General features: G+C 42.4%; 1 protein-coding gene across 1 annotated transcript; it reads left to right on the top strand.

The window, feature by feature from the left end:
• The first annotated feature begins 3,117 nt into the window (after nucleotides 1-3,117).
• LOC134504670 (aromatase) lies at nucleotides 3,118-16,858 on the top strand. Its single transcript, XM_063313971.1, has 9 exons — nucleotides 3,118-3,265; nucleotides 6,076-6,226; nucleotides 9,179-9,333; nucleotides 11,522-11,698; nucleotides 12,134-12,248; nucleotides 13,342-13,456; nucleotides 14,294-14,456; nucleotides 15,812-16,053; nucleotides 16,604-16,858. Exons 1-9 carry the CDS (start codon nucleotides 3,118-3,120, stop codon nucleotides 16,856-16,858), a joined length of 1,521 nt encoding a protein of 506 aa, XP_063170041.1.
• Nucleotides 16,859-22,072: the final 5,214 nt, after the last annotated feature.

Raw genomic sequence — 22,072 nt, 5'->3', positions numbered from 1 at the left:
ACAGAACCAGGTCTTTAATCTTTTGTGAAAGTCCAGGAGCAAGGGGGCCTGTCTCACCTCTGGGTGAAGGATGTTCCAAAGGGTGGGAGCTACAGCAGAGAAGGCATGCTTCCGAGACCCCGCTAGATGGAATTCTTTTATAGATGGGGTCTGTAACATGCTCTCCCTGCATCACCGGATGGGGCGAGTTGATGTAATAGGGATGACACAGTCCCTCAAATTTCCTGGTCCCATGCCATGTAGGGCTTTAAAAGTGATGACCAACACCTTGAACTGGACCCAGAAGCAAACTGGGACCCAGTGCAGCTCACACAACAAAGGTGTTATGCGTGAAAATCTTGGGGCACCCAAGATTGTCCATGCGGCCACATTCTGTAGCTTCCAGATATTCTTCAAGGGTAGCCCCATGTACAGCGCATTACAGTAGTCTATATGGGAGATGACCAGGGCATGAGTGAGCATTCAGAGGGCCTCTCAGTCCAGGAAAGGGCGCAACTGGCACACAACACAAAGTTGCGCAAAGGCCTTCCTGGCCACGACTGCCACCTGCTCTTTGAGCAGGAGTCGTGAGTTCAAGAGGACCCCCAAGTTACGCACCGGGTCTGTCTGGGGCAGTGCAACCCCATAATTAGGGTGTATTGTGCTGTTTGCTGGTTCATCTGGTATTAATCCTAGTGTTGATTTTTGCATATCTGGGTGTTGATTGCTGGTTAGGGAGCGTACTGGTCTTTTGGCTTTTCTATTGTCTATTTCAGCGATCAACACCCAGGTATGCAAAAATCAACACTAGGATTAACACCAGATGAACCAGCAAACAGCACAATAATATTCAAGGAACTATTAACTCAGTCTGTCCACCAAGCAGCAAACAACAGCCCAATCAAAGAACTCCCAAGGAGAGAACAACACCCCCACCAACACAAGCAGGGCAAGCCATGGTATATAAACTGAGAGCAAGGCCCACTGCCTCTTCTCACTGAAGATGTTGCCCAGTCTGGCAATGGAACGTCTGCAAGAAAACAACAAGGCTCAGAGAGCACTGAGGACTCCATCGTTCAACCCTGAGCTACAAATTTTTGCTTCGATTGGTAGCTTTTCAACAGTCACATGCTGGCCATCACATAGTAAACCCTTGGACATTTTTTTTAAAGTTTTGTAATGCTTTGTTTTGTATTACATATATTTTTAATAAATGTACTGTATATGCCCCCCTGATCATTATGGTTGTTGAGCTGTCTAGAATTCCATAATAAGCAAACAAATTTGTGCTGAACTGAAATATATTTTTAGCCAAATTTAATCATAGGGGTCAGCAGGGGCCAAGTGATAAAGCAATGTGATGCAAAAAGTGCAATTTACATACTTGCATCAGACATCAGGACACAAGTAGGCAAAGGTGGCATTTGCCTTATGACATCACTGCAGGCATATCATTGTCTGGGGACCATCTTGGTTTGCTACAGATCCCTATGTCTGTAATGTTACCTTATATTTACTCCAGCTCTCCCCTTGCACTAATAAACTAGAAAATGATGTCCAAACCCAGAATTATGGTTTATGGCCCCTAACAAGCCAGAAGTGAACTTAATTAATAAACCATGTTTAGCAGCCAAGATCCATTGCTCCCTCCTCCTTTTTAGGACTCAGATATGTGTGATTAACAGCAATAAATTGAACCTTTCCTTCTCCCCGTGTTTGAAGTTTCTTCTCCCACCCGCTCCATTTCTCTCACATCTATTTGGAATTCAAGGACAAGAGAAATATTTAGAATGATGGTCAGAATGTAGACAGCAAAAAGGGAAAACAAACAACAAGTCTGGTATGTGTCTAATTTAAAACTGATAGATTTCAGTTGGTTTGCTCCAGCTGTGATTAAGTCTAAATCAAACTCAAAATATTACAAATCATGTATACCAATGAAGCCCAGGTTGTTCTGTTGCCCCTCAGAATTCTTCAATATCATATCATATTTTCCTAAGCCACTCCATTTGCAGCAAACAGCCTTTCTAGCAATGTTCATAGAAGGGCAGGTGTCTGCAAGAAATACATTTCCTGTAATGTGATTATAAACACTTTAGGATCGAAACAGGATGATCCACACCTTAGTGGCAAAGCATGTGCTTTCCATGACACAGTTCTCAAGTTCAGGTGCTGGTTTTTCAAGGTAAGGCTAGAAAAGAGCTTTGTCTGAAACACTGACAATACTGCAGGGTTAAATGATCAACAGTTGACATCGTAGGATGTCACTTCCAAAGTGCTGAGCTACTATTTCATCAGCTTTGATCCTAAATCTACTCTCCATGCATGAAAGGAAATCAAAACTAGCAGAGATTCCCTTTAAATTAGAGGATCCAGTATGTCTCCATAGATTTCCCCAGTGTTATAGAGAAGTAATCAAGAACACTACTCTCCCCCTTTCTTCTAACAGCAGGGGAAAAAATATGATGAACAGAAGCCCATTCCATCAGCAAGAGCAAACTCAGACTCCCAGCATTTTCCATTCCTTCCATTCCATTCAAATAACACAACAAATTAAGTTTCAGAGCAAAAGCTACCGAGAAGTGAATTAGAATAACCAATCTTGTCTATTTCTCATCTAGAAGATGCACTTGGAAATAGATTCGATTATCTGAGAAATCCAAGGACATTTCACAACCCTAGCCACAGATGTTCAAATTAACCCATCTAAAAGATGGATTTGGGGCTTCAACCCACAACAAAGACTTTAATTTCTTTTGCTTTGATGACAACTTTGGCATCATATCCCAGGTCTACTCATGACAGACCATTCAAGGGTAATGCGGAGATAGGAACTCCATTGGCATAAAGTGTTGCGAGCAACCTGGGCTTCTATACCAAGGTCAGAAATGCTTTGTTTTGTAGGACAAGTGAATCTTTTCTCTACCCTTGTTTTGACGTTGCTTGTGTTGTCTAATCTGAAGCTCTGCCCTTGTTATAAAACAAAGTGAATCGTGGAGGAGGGCTTATTAGGTGGCAGGATCAACAAAAGGGGAGCAAGACATCAGTTGAAGCTGACCGTAGAATTTTTCAGCCTCTTCCATACTTGGAAGTTTCTTTGCATTTCCACCCACAGCCGAACAGATTGATGTGGACAAAATGCTTCTGGAAACCCTGAATCCAATGCACTATAATATCACCAAAGTGGTCTCCGAAAGCATCCCAGCAGTAGCAACTGTACCGCTCCTGCTCTTGATGGGATTCCTTTTCCTGATATGGACTTGTGAAGAAACATCTTCCATACCAGGTAGGTTTTTCAAAACACAACGTATAGCATGTCCCCAAGTTTCCCTTTTCAAAATGTGGGCTAAGTAAAAATGTTCCTGTTTAAAGAAGACTAAGAAATGGCAAGTGATGGTGTGACTCAGTTGACTTGTCTTATTATTTACTATAGTTTATGTGTCACCTATTTCCAAAGACTTTGACTCATCATGAGAATTCATGAGGATTTGCTTTGTTCAGTTTTGGCTTAGGCGGGTGCTGGAATCCAGCCCTCATGTTTTATAAACCATAGTTTGTGGCACAGCATGTTCTGTGAACCCAGCCAATGCTGGCTTTTTCAACAAACCATGGTCAAACCAATCACAGTTTTGTGTGAGGTGTGAAGCCAATCTATAAGGAGGTATGTCTTAAATCCAGAAAGCTGCTGTGGCTTCTTTTTCTCAATTGTGGATCAAAATAATTTTGAATACCTATTTGAGGGGCTCAAAACATGTTACATTTTTAAGAGTTTAAACATCTGCCTCTTCACATTGGCTGTATTCGCACAGCAAGTTTGATCTGATCCTTTAAAGATCTGGACATTATATCGACAACACGTCCTATGCTTGGTTAATGCTAACCTGTTTGTTCCTGGAGACTGAACATGCTATGCAGCTTTCACAGGATGACATGTTATCACTTCCTGTACTCCTTTTGTGGGAGTAATATGCAGTGTAGCTTTATACATGTCTACTCAGAAGTAAATCCCACTAAATAATATGGGGCTTGTTCTTGGGTAAGCGTGCCTCCTTAGGTTGAATGTGTGCAGCTTTATATGAGATGAATTCCCATTGAATTCAATGAAACTTATTTCTACACGGATATTAGTGCCTTGGTCCGAAAAATATTTATTTGCACAAGCATTGCTAGAAGCATTGACTCATTGGCCCTACTGAAACATGAAGGCAGCATCCACAGCCACTGAGCATCAACAGCACAAACTGTTGGTTTTAGCACATCTGCTTAAATCCAGTTTTCAAGCTGTACCCTAAAAGCTATTTTTTCTGTTTTAGGTTTCAGGTTTTTGTTTTGTTTTGTTTTGTTTTGTTTTAAGCCTGAATCATACATCCACTGCAGGAAGAATTTAACCCTAGCTAAGAAAGGAAGGCATTTTTGCCCAGCCATACAGGACACCAGATTTGACAATAACCAGCCCTGCTCTTTGAAAAATTTTGCCACCCCTGGGGCAATTGGTCAGGACAGAGGCTGGTGGGAAAAGATCTGCATTTCCAGATGACTTGTGGTAGATCAGCTTTTTCCAACTCCCAGTGACTGAATAGTAATGATACAGGAATGCTTTTCTCCTTACTTCTAAATTAGACTGCAGAAGGGTGGGGTGGAGCAGCAGATGTGTATGGATGGAGCTTGTAATAAGTTCCATATCCAAACATAACTAAGAGGATCCTTGCCCACAATACTAGTTGAGTTCACCCATGATGCTAAACTGAGCTAATTTAGACATTTTGTGACTCTGTGAATAAACCTAGTCATTGTCTTATTTTCACTGCTGTGTGAACCAGGCTATCACATCATACCACAATATGGTTTATTTGTTTGGGCATAGCATCGTGTGTGAACAGAGCCACTGTGTTCAGGGTTTGGCAGAGTGTGCAAATACAGCCACTGTGACTACTTTGTAAAGAGTGCCCCTCTGTAGCAAAAGAACCTGCTTGGTTTTGGAAGGGTCTCTGGGACTGTCTCCATCGTGTGCAAATAGAGACTTCTGTTAGGGTAAAAGGAAACTCCAACTAGGCTGTTGCAAAGGACACAGCGGGTTATGGTCTCTCTGTCCTGCCTGTAGGATTTCCAGAAACATATGGTGGCTGGCAGGAGGAGGGAACAGGTTGTTGAATTCCAACCACAGATCATGACCTTGGAGCTGGTGACATTAAGTCAAAGCTAAATCAAAATTAAGTTAGGCTGTTCTAAATAAAAGCAATACAAAGATGCCCTCAAATCAAACCTGATTGCAGGGGATTGCAAGCATCGACACAGCTTTCCTGGCAACATTATGGAAGCAGCTGCCATTGCCTTCTTCCAGGGTGGGATTTTGACTTTCCAGCCTAGTCTACAGTTCTGGAACTTCCTGGTGGTTTTCTGTCCAAGTACTAGCCAGAGCCAACCTTAGTTAGCTTCTGAAGTCAACACATATTGACCAGGTGCTGCTGTTAAAGTGTGTTCCATTGAGTTCATTGGGTTCATCTCAGGTCTGAGAATGAAGTGTTCCAACAGGGTGACTGGCAACAGATTCTGTATATGCTAATATTTAGTTCACTGGCTTACATAGTATTAATGTATGCTGTAGCCAGGAATGGAGAACCTGTGGTCCTACCAAAGTTGCTGAACGACAGCTTCCAGCATCTTTAACCATCGGTCAGCTTGGTGGAGACAGCAGAAGCTGTAATTTAGCAATATTTGGAGATCACAGGTTCCCCACTCCTACCCCACATTTATACTTCCAACTCAGCCTTCTCTACAGGGCATGTAAAGTTCTCCTTTATTGCCCTTAGACAACATTATAAGCATTAATGTGGTTTGTTAGTTTGTGGCTTAGCATATGGTGTGACCTCATCCATTCCAGTTAATAAACCATATTTTATGGCTTATTGTTTTTGTGGAATCTGGCCGGGGTGGTTTATTCTGTAAGCCAGGATGAAATACCCCATCTTTCAGTGGGTTGGGTGAACACAGGGTTCATGATTGAAGTCTTACGTTTACTGCTGATAAAATCCCTAACTGATTTTTCCTTCCTTCCTTCCTTCCCTTCTAACTGACCTTCTTCCTATTACCTTTTAGGGCCCGGCTACTGTATGGGACTTGGCCCACTAATTTCTCACGGGAGATTTATCTGGATGGGAGTGGGCAGCGCCTGTAATTATTACAACAAGATATATGGAGAGTTTATGAGAGTCTGGATCAATGGAGAAGAGACCCTCATTATTAGCAAGTAAATCTTTATTCTCCATGAATAAGGGGTCAAAGGGGCAGCTGAGCAATAAAGCCTGTGAGATCTTTCTGCTTATGGTCTTCTCTTGTTCATTCGATGAACTGATTGTAGAATTAAATTTGCACTCTTTTGAGAGAGGCAATTCATTTCCTGGGAAGACATAAAAATGAGATTTTCCCTGCAAGTCAAGAAATATCACATGTGGCAGCAAACATGGCACTTCAGTCTTCTCCCAGTCTGGTGCTCTCCAAATATGAGTCATAGCAGGAGTTAATCCCACATATTTGGAGGGCATCAGGTCAGAAAGGCTGGTTGACCTGCTCTTCTAAGTTTGCCAGATAGCCCCACCAAATGTAGTCATGCACCATCTTCTTTCATGGAGAATCACAGGTCCTTCAACCAGCTTGGTTGTGTCCTAACATGCCCAGGCAACCTCTTTTTTCTCTTGGGCTCCCAAGATGTTGCCTTCATCTCATACCCAGCCCATGAGTGAGACCAGCTGAAGTCATCCTTAGCTGAACTGGTGTTAAAGAAGAACCTCCCTCTTATTCCAAGGGATACAGAAACTATTAAGCTTCACCCACTCCCATGTCCTTGAAGGAAAGCCAGGTAACTACAGGAACTGGGAACAGATGCAGGAAAGACAGAAGGACTGACAAATGTCATGCTAGTAAAGTATTCAACCAATTCAAGTTCTGGTGGAGCGTGAGTGTAGGTGAGTGAGTGTCATGAGTGAGGATGGCGAGCAGGGGGCTCCCATCCAGGCTGTAAAGCGCATGCATAGTACTGAGGAATTAGGTGGCCATTCAAAGAGACACAGATCGGGCCCGCCTTAGTCTTTAGGGTTTATATGTCTGGGTTTTTCCCATGCTTCTTCAGTTTGTTAGGATTCTCTGTTATGTAGCAGTAATAAAACACTAGAGACCTACTCCTTGTCTCAGCGTGGTTCCTGGCTGTTAGGACAGTGAGCTTCCTTTGCTAATTGCAGAAAATGCAGTCCTCAAAGTCAGTGAAGACTATCCAGCTAGTGCCAGCTCAAGGGTACAGGGAGGGCCTAGACCATGTTGACTGATAGCGCCCCCACCTGCCAATGAGAAGATCTGCATTTTTATAATGATTCACAACTAGGGGTGGCACTAAGCTTTGGTGCCCTTGCCAGTGCCTACTCAGTAGGCTGGCCATTCATCCTGTTTTGAATGGGACAGACCCGTTTTTTTAACATTTCCAGACTGTCCCATCATTTTAATATACATGTCCGTTTTATCCCATTTTCTTAAAAACCTTACTTAAAAATTTGAAAGTTCCCGCGAACCTGTCAGAATGCAGTCTGACTTTGAGTGGAAGGAGGGGGAGCTCAGCAGAAACAGCAGGAAAAAAGCCGCAGAGCTCAACCCAGTGGGAAACCTAAAAAGAAAAGAACAGGATCAGCTGATAGGCGGTGATCAAAGGCCAGCCGATTGGATCCTGCCTTGAAACGGCAGGAAGAAAAGAACGTAAAAGCACAGCCAGAAGAGGAATGGCTTGTTGGGGACAACCGTTCGCTAGACTCTCCAGCCCAGCCTGGCCTCTCACAAATGGAGGAATCCGAAGAGTCCCAGCCTGAGAAAACCAGAGAAGTTCCTGCCTGCCGATCCAGCCCATGCCCAGCCCTGCCCCGTTTTGCCATCCCAATGTCCCGTTTTTGCCTCAAGGAAATATGGTCAGCCTACTACTCAGTCTTGGCCTGAAACCACCCTGTATGCAATCCTTCCTTGTCTTGAGATCTCAGATCTTCCAAATCTTCCCTCCTAGAACTTTAAGCTTACTTTACCTCTTGATGCAGTCTTGGCCCTCCCTTAGAAGACAGCATGTCAAGTGTTTGAAAAGAATGGTCATCTCTTTTCCCTATCATATTTTCCAAGCTAAACATATCTGGGACTTCTTACCTGGGATTTATTTTTTTTTACACAAACTGGTGCTCTGCCACAGAGCAATAATCTTATTCCAACCTCACTAACCCAAATTGTTTCCCTCCCTGCCCTGAAAGTTCTCATTGGTTGTTTTGTGGCCTCTTCTACCTAGCATGGTTCTAATTTAGAGGGCAGTTCATCCCTTCCCCTCTTTTTTTTTTTCCCCCTGCAACTTGGCTGCTGATTTTTTTCTCTCTCTCTCTTTTAATGATTGCCCTGACATTTTTAAGCTTCTATCGCCCTCTAAAGGGAATTCAGCATTGTGGCTGTCTGCATCCATCCAAGCACAGATGCCGAGAAGCCAATTTTCTAGCTCATCTGAGCGCAGCAAAATAGTCATATATATTATCACTTTCATTACCTACCCTTGGTGTTCGTCTTCCTTTTCCTAAACATAGGATGAGAAATCTTACCATTAAAAGCCCAGAGTTCAGAATGTTTTTTTGCACTCTGCTTGGCTTTGAAAATAAGGGGCTGAATGTTTCTACCAAGTAGCTGTCTTTTAAACTTAAACACCAGGGATGGCACTAAGATTTTCCTGCCTCTTAAATTGCTGCTTTGACAGTGAACAATATGGCATTACGGAAGCTACCCAAAATTTCAGTGAAGGCCCACATCTTAATAAAAGTACAGACCTTTTGCAAATCAACTCAGCTCATGACATCTTCAGTGACAGTTTGCTGACCCAAGAGGTATTTCAGTCAGAGTGCTTTATTCTTGCATTTTGTTTAAGTCCAGAGCAAACAATCCAACCTATTAAAACAATAAACAAATAAAAGAGATGCTCCACAGCCCTTGAGAGGAGAGTTCTTGCAAGCTTCCACATTCTCTTGTACCATTTTAGTTGATCATAACTAAGGCATAAATTTAACCAAGTGTAGAATTTTGAATATTTTTCCCCATGGACCCATTCAGTTATGTGTACATGGTCTACCTTAGGGACTGAAATCTGGGCAAACAGACAAAAGCTGTTGATGAAACATCTTTTTCTTCTACCACCTAGATCATCAAGCATGTTCCACGTCATGAAACATGGACACTACAGCTCTCGATTTGGCAGCAAACCTGGTTTAAAGTGCATTGGCATGCATGAAAATGGCATCATCTTTAATAATAACCCAACTCTCTGGAAAGAAATCCGACCATTTTTCACAAAGGGTAAATATATCAAGCTGGGTCTTCCCACTGTGACTCTGCCTTTGTGTCTGTTTTTGAACTAAAGTATATAAGGAGAGAGGGGGGGGGAAAGAGAAAGAGAGAGAGAGAGAGAGAGAGCAATCCAGTTGGATAGACTTGGTGGCATGACTAGTTTTATCATTAGGTCAAGTGAGATAGCCAGCAAGTTAGAGCTGGACCACAGGACAAAATCTAGGTCATGGAGGGAAAGCAAAATTCAAGCACAACAGGTATTCATGGCAGCCATTCATCAGGATTGACCTGACGGGTCATAATAGCTTTTCTTTCTTCTTGTAATTTAAGCAAAGATATACACTCAGAAGATAATTAGCTGGGCATGTTTGTAGGTAGAGATGCCTGTTTCATTGTTTTTTACTTAAAACTCCATTGCATAACAATAGAATTTTATTACCGTTGCAAATATTTCCTTTTTTCTAACTCAGGCAGCAATATATTGTGGCCCATTAGGTGTTTCTTCAGTTAATCCCCAAACATTGTGCAGCAATTCTGTCTTTCCCCATGAATGGCCTTTCAATAGGAAGAGGAGAGAAAGAGAAAAAGTGGTGGTAAAAGATGGGAAAGTTATAAATGAAGGTTCTGAAGTTGAATTGCCCATCTCTGGAGCACAGCAAGTTAGGGTAGATGCTTTATATACTCGTCTAGTGTTTCTCAACCCCAGTAATTTTAAGATGTGTGGACTTCAGCTCTCAGAATTCCACACATCTTAAAATCACTGGGGTTGAGAAACATTGTGCAAGGGGAACTCAAACTAGAGGAGTCAAACTCAACCAAAAGGAAACATTGCTACTACTTAATATGATATTACTCTGGACTTAAAATTCATTACTCAGCTTATTTTGGGTGAAATGCATAGTAGGACTTTTCAAAGCCTTAATGACTTGGGTCCAAACCTCCTTCTTCTGCTTGATCCTCAGCACTCCTTAGTCTTGTGGAGTCCTTGGTGCTCTCTGAGCACTTAGGATGTTTTGGAGGGCTTTAGTACATCTTAAGTAAACCAAAACTTCTTAAACATCTTAAGTAAACCAAAAGACCCAGTAGCCCAAGAAGAAAAAACAGGAGTTATTTACAACATACAGTGCAAAGACTGTAACAGTCACTATGTAGGACAGACAGGCAGAAGACTAGCAGAGCACATCCATGAACACCAACCAGCAGTCAGAAGACACAATGAAAACTCCTTAATCTCACAACACATGGACAGACTCAACCACAGTTTCAACTGGGAAACTGTGAGCCTCCTAGACCAAGCCAAATCCCAAAATGCTTGGGATTTCATGCCCAAGCCTTCATGGTGGGCTTGGCATTCAGACAAAGCAGCCATGAATAGACACATAGAGAAAAACCACATTTACATACCATTCAAAAGAGACAATAAAAAAGGCTAAGAAGGAAACAAAAAGACCAGAACATAGAACTCCCCTCCAGCAGGCAACACCCAGATAAGCAGGGATTAACACCAGACAAACAGTCAAGCTGAAAACAGCACCTGAATCAAGGAACTACCAAGGAGAAAACCACACCCCTACCAACAGGGAGCAAACCCCACACTGTATATAAACAAGGAACAAACCCCACGCTCACTAGCACTGATGATGTTACCTAGTCAGGCAACAAAACGTCTGCAACCAAAGCCAACAACCAAGCTCAGAGAGCACCAAGGACTCCACAGTTCAACCCTGAGCTACAGATTTTCTCCTATTGGAATTCCTTAGTCAGTTAGGGAATTCTGGGTATAAGTGCAATGGCACCTCAGATCTTCTTCAAGACTACATTTCAGCTTTGCAGTGAGCTCCTTACTGTGGTTAGAGAAAAACAGTGTATTTGATAGCTTTCAAGAAAGTTCTAAAAAAGCATTTCTGTGGCTCAGTTTTCCATAGAAGATGTAGCTGGAGGCAACCATTAAGGCTGTGAAGTCTAGAATTAATTAAAGCATCTCCAGCAGATGCTTGTTCCACCTCTGTTGGTCTTTGGCTTCACTTTTAGAAGACTAATATTCTAAGTGGGAACTATTTTAGTTTGATGGGTTTCAGGGCTGTGGTCATTTTAGTTGTTTTTAAGTTTGCAATTATTTATTATTTTAACATTTATTCCTGTAAATTGCCTAGAGAGATGAGGGAGAAGCATAATCAGGATATTTGTAAAATTTCAGCCCTTTCTGGACCGGGTCTTGTGCGGATGATAGCCATCTGTGTTGAATCAACAATTGCACACCTAGACCAGTTGGAGAAAGTGACCACTGAGTTTGGACATGTCAACACTCTGAATCTTATGAGGCACATCATGCTTGACACTTCAAACAAACTTTTTCTTGGCATTCCTCTTGATGGTAATATATATATATATATACATACATATGCTCACAGTTCTTGGTCTTCTGAAATGAACATGGATGCTTCTTCAGCCAAAACTGCGGAAGACAAAAGCATCAGAAGATTAGGTCAGGATACAATAGTGACTCCTTGTTGGGGGGGGCAAAAATTGGATGGGAGGGGGAATGAAATGAATCCTCTTAGAGGGAGGCATGGTTGTTGCTCCTGAGGTAGCTTCTGATCTCCAAGAGATTTTTCTGGTGTCAAGTCCCTTTGTAAACCCTGGAAATTATGGCCAGAATTGGCAACAGCAATGTCATGATGGGGAAAAAAAGTACAATCCAGAACATATCAAGGATCTTTACTTTACATTACAGCCCATGACATTACTGTTCCTTTTCAAACTTGGATTTATAGCTTGGACTCAACCTATCTTGTTCCTATAATTTCAGGAAATGCCATTGTGCTCAAAATCAAAAAGTACTTTGACGCTTGGCAAGCGCTTCTCCTGAAACCTGACATTTTCTTTAAGATCTCTTGGTTCTACAAGAAGTATGAGAAGTCTGCGTAAGTAGCATTTATACATTTGTGGATCATGCTGTCTGAGAGAGAACTTGCTCAGCACGGCAACTTAAAAGGACAGAAGGAAGACGCTGCTTGTACTGATTTCATTCAGTTTCTTATATTCGCAACTGCAGTTTCATTTAGCTTGCTTCCACATTAATGTGTGAATTCAGGAGGGGTAAAATATGCATAAAATATGCATTTCCATGCATAATTCTCCAAGTCCATAAATTTCTGTAAGTACATTTCCAAAGTTGCACACATAACATGGGGATCATCAAGAGTAAGTGACAAAATAAGCATTACAAATTGTGATACAAACGTTGCCTTTCACTCTTGCATCACAATGCCCATTTCATCTTTTGGGCAAAATCTCAGTTTACTGCAGACACCCATGTCACTTTCAACAAGTCATCTTTTCATGAGTTTTGCCCACATTGTTTCTTCCAGATGCCCACCCATTATATACTCCGTAGTTCATTGGTTAGTATAATGGTGACCTCTCTTAATTGTGATTTATTTAATAAGTCATTTGGAATGTACAGTAGGTGATTGGGAATGGATGAATTCAGTCTTAATCTGACAATGACAAACTCTTTGGGGTATGTTTAAGCTTCTTGACTGTCAAAAGCGGTTGCCCCTTGATAACTTGGCTGATCTTGAAAAAGCTATGCAGACTCAGCTCTGATTACTATTTGAATGGAAAGCCACCAGAAAATTCCAGAACTATGGACTAGATTGCAACATAAAGAAAAATCCTGGAAGAAGCCAATGAAAAACCATTTCCATCTTGTTGCTAATTACATAGGTGTATCCATGAAGTCTTCAGGAGTTGGGCTCTATTCTAAGATTTGTCCTCTTGAATTTACTTACCATTCAAAGTCTGAGGGTTCTCCACAGGGTTAATCTGTGAAGGGCTGGGACGTGTGCTGTCTAATTCCTACCCACTACCCCCTTGCAAGAGGTGGGATTGGGAATTTTTGCCTGTTCAATTGTTTTATTAGAAGAGCCACCTAGGTCTTTTCCAGTGGTACTTACACATAGGCACAGAACGTTTGCAGATATTTAGGGATGAACTGGATTTCCCCTCCTTCAGGAAGGATTTGAAAGAAACCATTGAACTCTTAATTGAGCAGAAACGACAGAAGCTCTCCGCCATCGAGAAGCTGGAGGAACATATGGATTTTTCTTCACAGCTGATTTTTGCCCAGGTAATCTTGATGGAGCAATCATTTACATCTTCTTGCTTTCCAGCAATGTGGACAAATAACAGAAATCGACGGGGTGGTGGTGGGGGTCCATTGGAAGTTGCTGTTTTATTAGGCTGACCATATTTCCTTGAGACGAAAACGGGACATCGGGATGGCAGAACAGGACGGGGTTAAACTTATGTAATATTCCATAGCCATGAAAAAGATGATAAAAAAAGTTATCGACAGTAAGCGGGGGGGGGGGTGCGGCAATGGTTGGGTCCGGAGAGGCTGGTGCAGCCGTTGGGCGGAGAGGTTGCAGGAGGGCTGAGGGCGGCGGCGAGCTGGGACGGGAGGACAGGAACAAGGCGGCAGGTTCCTGCTCTAGGTTTCCCGCCGGACTGAGAACTACTGCCAACTCAGCCTCCTTTTCAATTTCAATTTTTTCCTGCTTTTCCCAACATCGGCTCCAACGTTTTTAAAAAATGGGACAAAACTGACATTTATATTAAAACAATGGGACAGTCGGGAAATGTTAAAAAAACAGGACTGTCCCGTTCAAAACAGGACATATGGTCAGCCTATGTTTTATATTAGCTAAGACTCTTTATCTATTCTGTATTGCCTGCACAGTTTCAGTGGAAGTCTTTCGTGTGACCTGCTACCTGATCCTTTTAACTGGAGGTACCAAACAGTAGTTGAATCTGAGACCGCCTATTGCTTCCACTGCAAGGCAAACCCAAATTGCTATAGTGGGTTCAGCTTTCCTGTGCTGTGATGCCACATTGAGCTGAGGGGAGTCCAGTGTCACGATAACTTGAGGCTGATGGACATGACCTGCCTGCTTCAATTTTGCAGAGCCGTGGCGAGCTAACTGGCGAGAATGTGAATCAGTGTGTTTTGGAGATGCTAATTGCTGCCCCCGATACACTGTCGGTGACGCTCTTCTTCATGCTGGTGCTGATTGCAGAACATCCTCAGGTGGAGGCGGCAATGGTGAAGGAAATACAAACTGTGATGGGCAAGTATCTAGTGACACTGGTGGTGGTGGATGGTGGTTCTTCTAATAATCTAGTGTTTGTTTTCTGTTAAAAGGAGTCCAAACAATTAATGATCCTTTTTATACTGGGATTGCCAGTTGATTAGTAGAGGCGCAGGGAATGGAAAAGGCCTGCCCACCTCTTATTATTTTGGAAGGAGCATGATTTGCAGACATCAGACTGGGCTACTGCTTTGTTCTTTGTTCTCAGTGAAGCCATTTTAGTAGCCTGCTAGAACCACTAAAATGGAGCAGAGCTTATAATGCAGCTGAGAAGCTGACACAGAAAAAGGATATTATCTTAGACAGCTTTAATGACCATGCCAGAGAAATACAGGTTATGGATCTTATACACTCAGCCCTCCCAAGCATAAAGAATCACACGCTTAGACAGATTAGGTTAAGATAAGTAAAAGAATTCTTACTGACTTTATTGTTGCTTCTGTTACATCCATCTTGGTGGAAAAGATGAAGTTCCTTTGTTCTTCTTTTCTTTCTAAATACTTAGTTTGCTCTAAACCCTCAGCCCTCTTTGCTGCCAAGGGCTGTGTGGAAGAAAGGGGCAGAATCCTTCATCACAGCTCGAGCACATGGCCTTGATGAATGGAGAGCAGAGCAACATGCTTGCTTCTGCCTGGGTGGAAGGAGGAAGAGAAAGAGAGGAAGTGGGAGTGGCAACAAACAGCTTCCTCAGAGTTGCATTGTGGGACAACTCAATTTACATGCTAATTCACATGCTAATGAGGCATGCTGGATTTGCCAGGACTTCCAACACTCAATGCACAAAATTGTATTGTGACCTGAACGTTTTATGCTCAGAATATATCCCTGACTGGGTTTCAGCTGTAGTTACCAGCTGTAGTTACCAGTCTCCCCCTAGATTCAATTTTGTAGTGTGAAGCCAAATCTGTCCTCTAGGTTTCAGGAAAAAAAAGTCTGCTACAAATGGCTCCCATCTTTCTGCCTCATTCTGAGACTGTTTAGAATTCCCACTAATTTTGGGGGGTGATCTTTGGAAAATTCTTTGTTCCGACGTCATCAAGAATGACACAAAGATTTACCATTTTATTGCACCTTTTTCCATTCACCTGCTTATACTTCCTCAACTAAAAAAAAAGGTGATGGGAGGAATCACAGTGGGAAGAAATATCTTCTCAGTGGGTTTACACCAGCACTAGAAGGAAGGATGTTTTATAATAAACCACCACCGTTAACATCTTGAAAAATGAATTCAGAAACATTGCCTACATCCCAAGCCATATGGACATGCTCCAACCATTCCTTTAAAAAGTTAAACAAACAGATCTCACCCGGTTTGTCCTGCTTGCTTCCCAAAGGTGACAGGGACATCCAAACTGATGACATGCCAAAGCTAAAAGTAGTCGAGAACTTCATCTTGGAGAGCATGAGATACCAACCAGTTGTGGACTTGGTCATGCGCAAAGCCTTGCAGGATGACGTGATTGATGGCTATCCCGTGAAGAAAGGAACAAACATTATCCTGAACATCGGGCGTATGCATAAGCTTGAGTTCTTCCCAAAGCCAAACGAATTCTCACTTGACAATTTTGAAAAGAGCGTAGGTACTTCGTTTTGTTCTCACTGTTGCTTCGTGTTTGGTTTAAGAAAAAAGACTTCGTACAAACACATTGTGAGTAATCACTCTCTGATACAAACTTCTTGGGCTAAGCTGAACACCTGGGATCTTCAAGGACCTGCTTACACTCCAAGGTTCAACCTCTAACTTATCGTACCCTCCCCAGTTTCCGGTACTCTAAGAAGGACAAGAGCTGTCCTTTAAAGCAGGGTTCCTCAACCTTGGCCACTCTAAGCTGTGTGGACTTCAACTCCCAGAATTCCCCAGCCAGCAAAGCGCTTTCTGAATAGGCTCCCTCTAGAGACCAGGCTGAGACTAACTCTGGTGGCTTTTTGAAAAGCAGGCTTACCAAGACAGAATGATCTACCATTGTTTATTATAATTTCTAAGGCTGAAATGGTATTGTGGCTTTCAAACTTTGTCGTATTACATTTTGATGACTGTAAACTGCCAAGCTAGTCATGCAAACTGGGTAGTACATAAAGGCAATAAATACATTGATAATAAAACAAAATATTGTTGTTTCGTGCAGGTCCCCCATCGCTATTTTCAGCCGTTTGGATTCGGGCCCCGTGGCTGCGTTGGGAAGTTTATTGCCATGGTCATGATGAAAGCAATCCTGGTGACCCTTTTGAGAAGGTGCAGCATCCAGACTCTAAAAGGCAAAGGTCTTAACAACATTCCAAAAAACAATGACTTGTCTTTGCACCCAAATGAAAGGCAGCCGTTGTTGGAAATGATTTTCACGCCGAGAAATAACGTGGGCAAGGATGATCAGGATAAGTAAAACGTGATCAGAACCCGGATTGCTAAGACTATCCTAGTCAAAACTGATTGGTTGGACTACCCTAATCAAATTCAAAACTCTCATCCATCCCAGGTGCATCTATCCACTCACTTGATGAAACCTTTTGTTGTCTCAGATTGCTAATTCAAGTGGCCAATTGGTAGAACTCAGGTTCAAGACAGAGGATAATATTTGTACTAGTACGAAAAAAGAACCCCTCTTGTTAATAATAATCGTGCTCAGGAGGAACCATAAACACCTTTAGAAATTATTCTGCACATATGGAATTGTGTCATAGATATTTTATTTTGGAAAAAGCCATGAAGAACCCCACGTTTCTGCATATCTAGAGAGATGAATTGGGCCACACAGCAGCAGTGGCTTATTGCTACTGTTGTTATTCTTTGGGGCTGGTGTCCATCGGGAAGAAGAAATGAAGTTTTTGAACTGGAATGATACAACTTATTCAGAGCAACAGAACTAGTATATAACTCTACTGTGGCATCAAGAAGATGCAGTAAGTGTCTTCGGTCTCTGCCAAGTCCTTGTGGGTCAATGTATGGTACAGCAAAAAAGAAAAAGCAAAACTGGTTGGCTTTATGTCTTCTGATCATAAATGGAGCATACATAGGTTTCCTGATTTCAAAGATAAATTCTCTTCTTTTTGCTTTTTAAGCTCAACTACACAACCCTTTTACAAAGGTGGGAACATGAACCAAGTGAATAAGAGCTGGTGTCTCCATGTAGCCAGTAGCTAGTTTTTTCCAACCTTCAGATTCTCTCTCATTTTTAGCAGCTGTCCAGCCTCCATCCTACTGCCCAATATGAAAATGCAGCAGCTTATGGGCATGCAAGAGAGCCAATGTGATGTAGTCGCTAAGGCACCAGGCTAGAAACCGGGAGACTGTGAGTTCTAGTCCCACCTTAGGCAAAAGCCAGCTGGGTGACCGTGGGCCAGTCACTTTCTCTCAGCCCCAGGAAGGAGGCAGTGGCAAACTGCTTTTGAAAAATGTTGCCAAGAAAACTGCAGGGACTTGTCCAGGCAGTCTCCAAGAATCGGACATGACTGAACGGATTAAAAAAAAAAAGGGTGTGCACCGAAACAAAAGTTTGGGATATCCTCTGTTGTCTTAGTTACTGAGTTGCTGATTCGCATCACCACATCTAAGCTGAGCATGTTGTGTGGACACCGGTCAGTGCAACAGATGAACCCAGAGACAATAATTGACCAAATCTTGGTTATGATAACCCTGAGGAAGCATCAAATGAAAACATAGGAAACAAGTTATTCTGTATCAGCTGCCCTTGATCTAGAGAGCTTATAAAACTGCATTAAGCATTTGTATACAAGTTGCATTCAGCAATGGTTCATCTTAATCAATGTTGAAAAAAATAGTCACATAGTTCACACATAATGCTAAGCCATACATCATGATCTGCAAACCACGGGGGTTGGGTTCTCATATTACACTGAGCCAAAACTAACCCAAGAATGATATGGCTTAGCATAATGTGAGAACCTATCTGATTTTTGACTCTTAGATTCCCCATGATGCACCAGTTGCTTGTGGCTGAACTCTGACATATTACAGAAATATTCAACTCTACTGAATTTTGGCTACTGTTTTGTTAAAACTGTGGGAACCTGAGTTCACCACTGATTATAAGAAACTTATAATAAATACCTCATCACTGAGCAGAGCTGGATTTACATTGGCTCAGTGCTATTTCGTGCCATTTTGGAATGTTTATGTGAACTAATTGTGTGTCTTAAGTTGGTTGGATCCACATATCATGCTAAGCAGTAGCGTGGTTCTTCTGGGTCATCCTTATAATGAGCCTACTGTGATTGTAAACCTTGATAGTGATGAACCATACATTATAGATGAAAATGGCCACCGGGGGATGACTTATTGTCCCCTCTTTGAATTTTGGCTCTGGGTTTTAACTATGTAGCAATGACTAGAAATTTTGATAGAGAGAGACAACGAGTAAAGATCTTGAGGGCTGGAAAAACAATAGGATTTTGGAACATATTGGACCTAAACTCTTCAAATATCTGACTTGGTGCTATGGATGTTTCAAGAAGAATTTAAGCAATAGTCTTCACTGAGCAGGGAGTTAGGTTTTATCAACTTGGAGCCCTTGGGTATAGACTTCCATTCCCAAAATTCCCCAGACACCATAGCCACAGCTGTGAATTCCGGGAGTTGGTCCACACATCTGGAAAGAACCAAGAAAGGTTGCATTAGATGATCTCCATGATTCCTTCCAGCTAAAATGATTTGAGGAATCATTGAAAGCCACACATCTAATTAACAGCACCATCACCAGAAATAAACAATGGTCATAAGAATATAAAAAATGATGTGCCTGTATTAGACCAAGTTCTCTCTAGTCAAGCATTCTCATCCATGCTGTTTGACTCCAGCATTTGATGCTCAAATGTTGGGGTCCCAAACTCAATGCCCTGCAATTGTTGAAGTAACAATTCTCAGAATGTCCATCCAAGGACAGTCAGTGGTTCTTTGAACTATTATGCTACAGCAAGGTGAGGGAATTGTAGGTCCTCAGGTGCTCCTCAGCCACTTGTTCTAGCAACTCTGGCCAGCATGACTGTTGATGAGGAACTACAAAGCTGAGTTACAGTCCAGCAAAATCTAGAATGCTGCAGGTTCCCCATCTGCAACCTACAGCCAATTAGGGAGCAGTCATTGCATACTCCACTTGGACATGAACAGGGAACATTCCCTCTGAAATGCAGACATGGGCCTGACAGCCTGAGTATTTATTTCAAACAACTGCTGCTAAGGTCATCTGGGACTCAGTCTGATGAGTTATTTCTGATGCTTGTCAATATCCTCCAACTCTCCCTGAGCCTGTATCTATCTAAACTTCTTATCTGTTATTATTTTGCATGGCTGCTTGGGTATGATCACTTCACGTGAATAGCCTACAAACTTTCTAAATGACCAACTTTGTGCAGAAACTGTGTCCTGCAGATGAAACGCCAGTAGATGGCATCTGATGAAGTTATTTTTAAAATGTACTAAAGTGACTGTTCTCAATCTGTTCCAACTCACTGGTACTCTCAGATGAACTATCTCCAGCTCAAGTGAGCATGTGCTTCCTTGACAATTGGTCCATTTTTGGGCACAACTGAAATGCCCTACAGGGCTCAGGACTAGGTTATCCAGAATGCTGTACTGTCCCAAGTGAGCATGATGAATTTAAGACCTTCAGAAGAAGCCCTTTTTTCTTCCTTCCCAGCATCTGAACTTCAAACAACTTGAAACAGGGCCTCTCAGTTTTTGGAACTCGTTACACTTCTTCTTTGATGACCCAGATCTGAAGCTTTCATCCAGACTTTTGGCCACATGAAATGACTGATTAAGGCTACTGTAAATACACTGCAGTATGTTTGGTTGTTGTTTTTAACTGTCTTATCAAGTTAACTAACTCTGGATGCTCTTGATTGTGGTTTTGTACTTTGCTTTGTAATTTACTGCTGTCCATCTCCTAGGGCGCTGCTTGGTGGGAACCCGGGGCACACATTGACATTTGAAAAAGCAAAGTGGACAAATAAATAAATAAATAAATAAATGGGTCAAGGGAAACCCACTTGTTTCTATAGCCTTTTAAGTCCTGCAAACAAGTAAAACCAAGACATTTGGGTTACTTAGCTGTCGCTCAGCTGTGGGGAGGAAATATCTGCTTAAACAGGATGTTGAACATCTACCAGCAGAGGGCACTCAAGGCATCCATTTGGGTGGGTGCCTACAGTTGAGAAGCAACATCAAAGATAAGTGTTAGGATAAGGGTGTACACAGAAGAGATTTCCTGGTACGCAGAAGGCAGATTGACCACCTTGAAGCTGGAGATCACTCTCTCCAGGCACAGAAGGTCTGGTGAACACAGTCTGACCACCAAAGAAGACCAAATCCCATATGCCACTAGACTGGCAAGTATCACATGGTGGACCATTGCATGGTGCTCTATCTATGGCCTACTACCAGCATCCCCCTCCCCCAAACACAAGGCACAAATGCACCTCAGCAGAAGACCACAAGCTGGCTGTGCCCCCAGATTGGCTGTGCTGACAACAGGGATGTGACAGAAGTGGCACACACAAATCTCCCTGAGGTCATGCAGGTCTCTGCCCTCTGTTCCAACTGCTCAACATAACAAGTGTTATGATAGGCACCTCCTACTGGTAAGATGGCCCCGGGCAACACACAACTTGCATCAGATGTCACTGTGACACACGCCTACACGCAGTCCTGGCCAACAACCCAGACTCTCAGACCTGGGGAACTCCGTGCCCCACTGGGCCAGCCAAAGGGCTTGGCTTGCAGCATATACTATTTTCTTTATATTTGACCACACCACCATCTAGGGACTCTTTAATTCTGGTTAAACTGTTTGTACTGTATTCCATTTCTCACATGTATAAATCCATTGCTTCCAGTTGAAGAACTTCTAAAGGTTACCCCTCTCTTCATTTTACTTGCTTAAAAAGTTTGACAAGGATTACAGTGGGTTCTGGATCTCTGGTAAAAGCTCATGAAATGTGCCAGAGGATGCAGAAAAGGTCTCCCTTGGAAATACCTACCAACAAATCTGGAAAGGCACAGGGTTCAGTCACCACCACACAAAGTGGTCTATTTCTGTTTTTCCTGTTTCAACCAAAAATGCAAGAAGATTTTAACATAATCAGTGCATTGAAGTTGTTTTGCAACCGGAATCAACAGACCATAGGTTTCAAAGAGCACATAGAACATATAACCCTTGGAAAGGTTAGGCCCTGCACTTGGAGTTGCCAATAGCAACCCTCATTTAATTTTTACACATACAATAATGCAGTTTACATTGCGTGCCAGGTGGCTGATGCCAACCATCACAGTGTGTTGTTGCGGTGAGTTAATTATATTACCAAATACCAATTCTGTCACCCTAAACTTTCTTGGCCATACTGTATAACCTTAAGCTTGATCAATGTACAGCACAAATGGGATATACTGTTAGGTAGGCAAATCACGGGTTGTCATCACACTAAGCGGACCTGCCATAAATAAGCAGGGGCTAGTATTAGGGTTCAACAAAGTGCATTCACATGTTGCCCTGGGCCCTGATGTGTTCTAACCATGGTTTACTGAACAAGCCATAGCAGTCTGGTTGATATCTAATGTTGAGGCACAAACCATGGTTTTGCAA

Source organism: Candoia aspera, chromosome 13 (assembly GCF_035149785.1).
Source record: "Candoia aspera isolate rCanAsp1 chromosome 13, rCanAsp1.hap2, whole genome shotgun sequence".
Taxonomy (NCBI): domain Eukaryota; kingdom Metazoa; phylum Chordata; class Lepidosauria; order Squamata; family Boidae; genus Candoia; species Candoia aspera.
This window is presented reverse-complemented; position numbering and strand designations above follow the sequence as displayed.